This window comes from Opisthorchis viverrini (assembly GCF_000715545.1).
Source record: "Opisthorchis viverrini unplaced genomic scaffold opera_v5_404, whole genome shotgun sequence".
NCBI lineage: Eukaryota > Metazoa > Platyhelminthes > Trematoda > Opisthorchiida > Opisthorchiidae > Opisthorchis > Opisthorchis viverrini.
Window position 1 is genome coordinate 213,748 of NW_008752056.1, and position 8,232 is coordinate 221,979.

The window sequence follows — 8,232 nt, forward strand, 5'->3', positions numbered from 1 at the left end:
ATATATATATATATAAACGCGACTGTCGTGAAATTACAGATGAAATACGAAAGAGAATGATCAAACAAGATCTGAGACTGGATTAGGAACATTACGTTCCGTTTGGTGGAGTTATACTTCAATCGAGCGGCACCGTGAGTTACAGGTGTGACTGAAGTTGCGTTCGACGCTGTTTGAAATATGGTCACCCCTAAATTGTGAGTAAATTACAACTTCCTTCTTCTTGGCTGTGGTGGTCAGTTTGGGTGGAGGGCATGTATGTATGGAGTGTGGTGTGTGGGGTTATGGTATTTTCTACATAACCCAAAGGTAACAGGGTTCTTCTCATTGAGTTTTGTTTGTATAATTGAATAGTATTAACTACGGGACATTTAGGAGAAATTCAGCTGTCTCCCGTCAACACCAGGTCTGGTTGAAGACCGGTTTACGTATACGTATAATTTAGTTATCAAGTAGAAAATGAGGACCACGATTACCTGATTATTCCGAAAAAGAGCCGAAGCAGTAGTGATGTGTCCAGGGTTTTCACCGACCTTGTCGGCAATATCAAAATGTTACATATAGGTTGCTCCAGGCTTGGGAATATGACGGATCAACACTATTACAGGATCGAACTGGAAGTAATCGGGTGCAAAACATTTATTGAACGGGCCATCTGGTCGACCCCGTTCATGCTGTTGCCATACTGGTACGCGATCGAAACCGGAAACTGTTAGCTTTCTGTGATTCAAAATTGGTGAGAAAACAGCAAACAAAATTGTGTGCACATACGCTGGTGATTCAACCTGTTTGATCGTCCCAGAACCAAATCTTACCAACCTTCTTGCTCAAGGCAACGATGCTACTCACCGTCGTCATCAACTTTGTTGCCTATGAGCGCTGAACACTTCACGTCTGAGATTGACAAAAAATGTTTTGTTTGGGAACACTTCATATCTTACAGTTTCTTTTTATTCTGATAAGATGGGTCAAGAGTACTTAGTATATTTAAAGCTGAACAAACGACAGTTGGTGACGGAGACATTGGTAAATAAGTGCACAAACGAACTTGACATGGCTTGCCACAAACCGCTAATGAGTGAATTGGAGGTGGGAAATTTCGTGCCATCTGATTACAGGTCCATAGGATATCGCTTACCATCATCACCGCTCAAACCACCTCTGTTGGAAAACGGCGGTCATCGGTGAACATAAGAGTATATATTGGTAGAGATTTCATCCTGTAAGTGAAGCCAATCTATGCGAAAAAGCTGAGAAGCACTTCTCGGCTTATCAGCGCACCGAAAATTAAGTGGATTTCGGTCAATCGACGAATCTACTTGTTGTGTCCCATTCATCATTATTAGCAGCATACACAACGGCGTGTGCAATACTACAGCAGATCAATAAGGTAATCCCAAGTCACGAGTCCCAATTAGCCTGATGTTATTCAACTGAACTTCACTGTTCACATCACCTGCAAACACCAAGCACCAAGCCGTCCATAGAACGAAAATATTTTCAGCTCATATCCCATAAAATGGTGCAGACTAACTTTCAAGATTGTGACGGCATGCTTGATTAAATCCTCCCAGTGAGTCACGTGCTCGACGACTTCGGACATCACAACCGCGTCAAATTGCCCGGGCATCTCTTCGGACAACTGCTCAAGGCTCACCAACCGGTATTCAGGTGGACGAAATGTAGGTGAAGGCCACTTACGTGCAGTCATTTCGGCGTGGCTCTGAGCGGTCCGGATGGTCTCTTCAACTTGATCTATTCCCAACACATTAGCGCCAATTGCTGCCAGAGGCTGTTCCGAAATACAAAAAACGCGTAGGACAGTTCGCTGTGGTGAAATTTGTCCAACCAAACAGAACAGCTAAGATAGATTACAGGTGAGGAAACAAATTAATCAACTCAGCTATGTGCCAAAAACCGAGTGGAGTATAACTGTGGACATATAATCAGTTTGGTCAACTTTGGTTTTACAGCCAACGCAACATGCATCGTCAGGCCGTTTACGACTGCACCACGGCGGTCAATATGCTGCCAAGAATTCAAAGCTTTAGGATAAATCGGAAACCATCGCGCGATCCGGGCCAGGGAATTCCCGGGCGATATCAGGCGCCTGAAGCGACGAATTATGACAGTTGACAGTTGTGCCATAAAGGGGACCAGTTTGGATTCAGTATCGAATGGAATTTAACAAAAAATAAACTAGAAAGCATTTGAATAAATACATCAGAACCACCAGGCGAGGTGCTAACTTAGCCATTCTCCTGAATGATAGGGGTGGGAGGTTACATAATATCCCGAAACTAACATGCAGTATGAATCAACATAGCGCATACACGTTGTCAAGCCTTCATTTTCTCGACGTATAGGTGGCTTACAGAATAGAAAGGTCAACGATCGAAGACACTCCATAAAAACGGCAAACAAACACGATAGACAAGAACAGACGCAAGGGTAACTTGTTTCTTGATACGTTAGACGCGGTGAGAGCCAGGGGAGAGAGACGCACTGTTTCAAAGTGAGCTGTTCTTTGGAATAGTGTTTAGTTTTACAATAGGTGACACAGCAGTGAGTCCTCCGTGTCGCACACTATCGCCTTGTAGTAACAGAACCCGTCATTGTTACAGAGCGCAGCTCAGCTGGTGACAGCATCAAACAAAATGAACCGAACACAAATTTCTCAGTAAACATTAGAACTTCGTACCCTGATCTGTGTGCTCATGGCTAGTTAGTATTAACAGCCCATCTGTTTTCCAGTATTCCGCTTAGCCAATGAAGCTGCAGTTCTTCAGCACAAATAGAAATCAACCGATCACATGAATGCTCATACAAACGCCACGCTTGACTCAGTTGGTCTGGGATACGGAAAATCTTGGAAAACCAAACCTCTTTCCTAGTTTGATGCGAAACCCCAAGTGTCCATTGTATAGACCACAACTAATTCAAGTAAGATGTCATAGACAGTCGACTACCGTCAAAAATGCTAGTTTCCGAGAAACATCAGTTACCATATGGTGAACGAATACCAGTGCCGATATCACAGTAAAATCCACTACAACTGTAGCTCAAATAGTAACCGTCTAGTATACCTCTGACAGAATGCCACCACCACACCCGACGTCTACTATGCGCAATCCCGCCAGTGGAGCGTAGGTGTATTCCTTGGGTTTTGTTGTGTCCTGTGCCACTTCGGGCGGTCGCAAACCGTCTCGTATGAAGGGTATTCGGAGGCGATTCATCGAGTGCAAAGCGTGCAGCTCACCTGAAGATACAGGGAACGAAACGAGACACTTGAAAGTTGGGAGGAGCATTACCATGAAACGCGTAGGTCCAGCAGACAAGGTGACACCGAAAATTACTGTATGACCCGATTTGCCCTAGTTGCAAAGGTGGAGTAACTTCATGTACACTGTTCAGCCTCAAGTGCAAAATGAAAAGGGGACAACTTCTCGAAGGACAGACAATTTTGCGGAGGTCACGTGTGTTTCAATATGGTTATGTGTGCACACACGAGAGCGGAGAAACGAAACCTACAACTGTACGTATGTCAGTGGTCATGGACAAAAAAGACGGACGTTGTAGCGTACCTTATCAGGGTCGTAAAGGGAGAGGTGCACTTCTGGAAAAAATGATTTAAAATGTACTTCAGTGCATTCGTTCAGCTGTAGCACCCTTTCGGTACCTAACTGCTATGCCACCAGAAGGAAGCACGAGGGCTGGGATACTGCATGGTTACGCAAGCCTAGACAGGGGAATTCGAGAGGCAGAGGTCGGATTCAAAATACGGACTTTCGGTTCAGTAAATCTGCGCTCTTGCCACTGAGCCATCTCGCGTGAGCTACTGATCGGATCGTCCGTGGTTTGAGTCCGATCTTGGGTTCGAGCAACCTTGTATAAGTTCGACCTTCATACTTCCTTCGGGATGCATGACAGCTGTAAACCGAAAGGATGCCACAACTGAACCATGCTCTCTATAGTTGTATATGGCCATCTACAAATTGCTGACAGAAACTCAATTTCGAGCGCTAACGAAATTTCCTATTTTACATGCAATCTTTCAGCTTATACGAAACGAACGTCTTTCCGAGTGCCGTATGAATTTCTCTTGCTCTTGCCACTGAGCCATCACGCCCCATCTCCGGAGAATTCAGTCAGTATTGATTCGAGATAACGGTTTACTACGAAAAATTGAAATGTACGTAGACCTCAGTCATGAAAGAAAACTGAAACAGGCGATGTAAAAGTCAAGTGAAGTTATTTCAACCCCATAAATTGTCACGATCAGTCTTGAACCAGTCGAGACATTTAAAAGTGCGAAATTCTGAAGCTGTTCGGAGTGATTGCCTGTATTTGTCGAATGAACCGACTGTTATGACAACATGTCTTCTGAATTGCCATCGCTAGTTGTTTCTTATCCACAAAAGTGGTACCTTAGGGTTGATTTTCTGTTGTCCCGCTGTCATATCAGATTTGAGAATATTAAATGAGGTTTCCTTAGAATTCCCCTTATCGATGTGAATTAATGACCTCACCAAATGTTTTACATTGTACAAATCGATGGGTCTGATGTCCTCGTTTGCTTGGGTCAAAGGCTTCTTTCCTATTCGTCACATCAATCAATGTCAGAACAATCTTATCAAGACTGACGGCTTGAAGTCACCCCAACAATAAATTTTTACAGCATAATTGCGTGTAAGCAGCCCCAGAGAGTTGTGGCAATATTTAAAAAGGCATTTCCTCTTACAAGTGCTTTCAACTCGATACTGTAATTTAGAATGGCGGCGGTGAAGCTCTGTCCAATGCTGCCGGGCCAGACTGAGCACCATCTTCTCAAAACTACTTCGAGAATTGTGCGACGGCATAGAATTTGTTACTGTCACCCGGAGGTCCAGAATACCGAACAATATCCGTAAAACCTTAAATATCTCCCACTCCCAGTGAACTAGACCAATTCCAAGGGAAATCCTCTCTAATTCTGCATCTAACAGGCGTGTGAATCTGATAGTGAGCCTCAAAGTTTGTTATATTATGAATCCAAGTGAAATATTTTCTTATGAACCGATTGCACATTCAACTTAATCATGTGCTTGCAAAAAAATCTTGATTTGTGCAGTTCCAAACTTTGGTAAATATGGTTATCCAATGATCGATTGGATTGGATGAACCATGAAACACACTTCAGTTTCCAGCTTTTAGGTAGAGATTCATGTGTAAAACGAACACTCACGCACAGTTACACGTTTGTGGGGCGAGATACCTGTGTTTAGAGCGCGAGTTTACTGACCGCAAGGTCCGTGGTTCGAATCCGATCTCCGCCTGTCGATTTGCCCTGTCTAGGCTTGGGCAACCTGACAGTATCTTAGCTCTCGTGTTTCCTTCGGGTGGTATAGCCGCTAGGCACCGAAAGGGTGCTGCAGCTGAACGGTTTGTTCTATTTTAGTATTTTTTTTTGGGCATATTTCGTGTTTAGAAAGATACTAAATAGGGGGTTATCTAGCAAATCAATCATTTGGTGAATTCTATCACACCTTTGTCAAAGACTAAGCAAAAGGCTCCGCATACCTCCATGAATCTAAAAGAAGCTCGAAAAACAACCCCGTAAACTTCCTCCTTCGCCTTGGGAATCCATGTGAAACGTTAACTTGCCTTAGATTTTTGTTGAAATGAGATCAAAAGACAAGAAAACATGTCAATCAGGATATCCGTTATTGATTCACCAAGACTGCCTACATTCTTACTCAACTGACTGATGATCAGGCATAGGAAGGAGATCATGCGTAAAGACTGCATTCAGTAACTATGCCTCAATCAACTGGGTTGGCGCTAAGATCTCGGATGTCAGTGAACACTCTAGGATGAATATAAATGAATGACTCTAAAGGTTACTGACATTCGCAAACACCCTCATCCCTTATCATGCAGAACCCCTGTACTGAGGCAAAGTACTTGGTCCAGACAGTACGATAGGGTTGGTGAGAAAAACGGAATGGGTCTGATTGGTATCCAACCATCGCTCCAAACAATCCACATGTGATGAACTGTTTTACATTTATTTGAGGCACTGGTACAAGGTCAGACGGTAGTCCTGGATCTTACCAGGCTCTTGGAAAGGGAATGCTTCAATTTTCCTGCTTTCAACTTTAAAGATTCTGAGGACGGTACTCCAGACCATGTGCGATTATTATGTGGTAACTAGAATGGTCAATTGTATCTGTTACTCAAGAGGCTTTAGCAGATCGACTCTAGTCAGATTGTGAGGAATGGAGTGGTGCGATAAATAATGCGGTGATCAACAGTCATCACATCACTGCTTCAGAATGACAACCAGGAAGCAACACAGCTCGGAAAGCAGACGCACCAACTTCAGGTAAGCCGAATGATAGCAAACTGTCAACCAGAAAATGGCCACCTGAGAAGACCAACAATGAAGGTACGTGTCGAATGGCTAAAACAGAGAGCTCCCGAGAAAATCACGAACTGGATATATGTTAAAAAACATCCATCCCACTATCCTAGCCGATGCACAACTTTATCGGGGAAAAAAGCGCAGCGAGTGTGCGATCATCAATTGCGTTGCGGTTCCCAATCCAAATAGGTATAAACAATCGCGTAAGGTCTATGGCGTGCGTGCAAATGAAACTTTTGTCTAACTGTCCGGCTTCTGGTTATAAGATGGTTAACGTCAAAACTCTAAGAACGCACCGGAAGGCTTGGTCACAAGTCGCCTTGAGTTCCAAACACTCCATCCATGAGTCGTTTTTTTTCATGGAGAATCCCAAACCTCCATCCATGAGTCGTTTTTTTTTATGGAGAATAGTCCGACGCCGCACTCCCCGTTGGGAAATATCAGTAATGATAATATCTGTCTAACGCTTTTAAGGCAGGAATAGTGCCCCATGGTCACATAGTGTGTTGCTTATATTCACAAGTCGATAAGCTGAACCATGGGACGCGTCAACAACCAGGTGTTCGCCAACCGGTGCTTCCTCGAGAGTATTAAAAACCATCCTCGTTGAAACAGTGGCCTTCTCTCATTTTCACGCATAGACAGCGCTTGAAATTCACTTTGGGATGGAAATGTAACCACCACGAAACAACCATAAGATCGGGTGAGACTAGTTTGCACAGTTGGTACAATGATCGCGTCATCAATGGTTGTCAATGTGGTGGGGGTAGTTAGGAAGCACGAGAACGCTGGAATACTTTTCACGGGGGATGTGGACTGACCTGGTGCTCCGGACACTATGGTCACGAAAAACGTCAGAGTAAATGGACATTGTTTTCAGAAAAACAGTCACTATGATAATTGCATTAGGTTGCAAATAATTCTTACGTTGGTGGAAGTGAACCGCCTGCCAACCAACGCAACTTGCACGTAGGGGAGTTCCCAATACATAAGCTCTATAAAGAAAACCGATGAGGGTGGCGTCAATCAATTGACCGCCGCTGGACCGGGTGTGGCAAACAGTGCTGCCAGGACGGACCGTATTGTATCCCTATATAAATCCACATCTAGGTTTTCATTAGTAAGCAAACGATTGCTTTCTGAATAGCGGAAACAAGAGCACCCTGAAAAAAGGCTTGCCTGTTGGATTCCACCACTGTGTGGAGAGACGTCTAAATTTCTCTGCCTCATCAGTGTCGATCGTGGAGTGCGTAGTAGTATCGGTGAAACCATCAGACTGCGCTGCTGTGGTTAGTGAAATCAATCGCTTGTGAAACCGTGGTTGGAACGTTGGTCGGATTATTGTTTTCAAAGATGAGTGCCTCATCCAAAGCCTCACGAATAGATTTCTCGATACGCCGCCGAAGGAAGCCTAAAAGTCGTGTGGAAACAATGAAATCGGCATCTGGAAAATCAACTTGATTTGCTAGAAAAATTGACCCATAAGACGACAACAAAACCACTCATGCTGATAGGGACAGGCCTTCATGTGCCCGCTGCATTCTCATGAACTGTCGAGGTACTACTCAGGAACACTATTGCTACATTCAGATAAAAAACATCAGTAATCTGAGGTCCAACCACATATATAATAAGAAGAATGAATTTTAAAAATACTTTACCAATTCGCTCAGTTTCAAAATACTTCACTCTTCGGAACCAAGTGGTTAACTGTTAGGAGTCAAGGTTCTAGTAACGCAACGTGAAGGCTTTTTGATCCCCTGTCGTAGCCAATGATCACTAACAAAATGCAATGTTCTGCAGCGCGCACTGGGCTACAGCTCATGATC

At 43.9% G+C, this 8,232-nt stretch overlaps 1 protein-coding gene across 1 annotated transcript in view; it reads right to left on the reverse strand.

The window, feature by feature from the left end:
* T265_10717 (hypothetical protein) overlaps positions 1–7,814 on the reverse strand; it is a gene marked incomplete at both ends in the record, with an annotated part of 12,196 nt that extends 4,382 nt beyond the window's left edge. Inside the window, 3 exons of the mRNA XM_009177174.1 lie at positions 1,535–1,861; positions 3,087–3,259; positions 7,583–7,814. Of these exons, the coding sequence (XP_009175438.1) occupies positions 1,535–1,861; positions 3,087–3,259; positions 7,583–7,769 (687 nt within the window). The remainder of the gene's footprint in view (positions 1–1,534; positions 1,862–3,086; positions 3,260–7,582) is intronic.
* Positions 7,815–8,232: the final 418 nt, after the last annotated feature.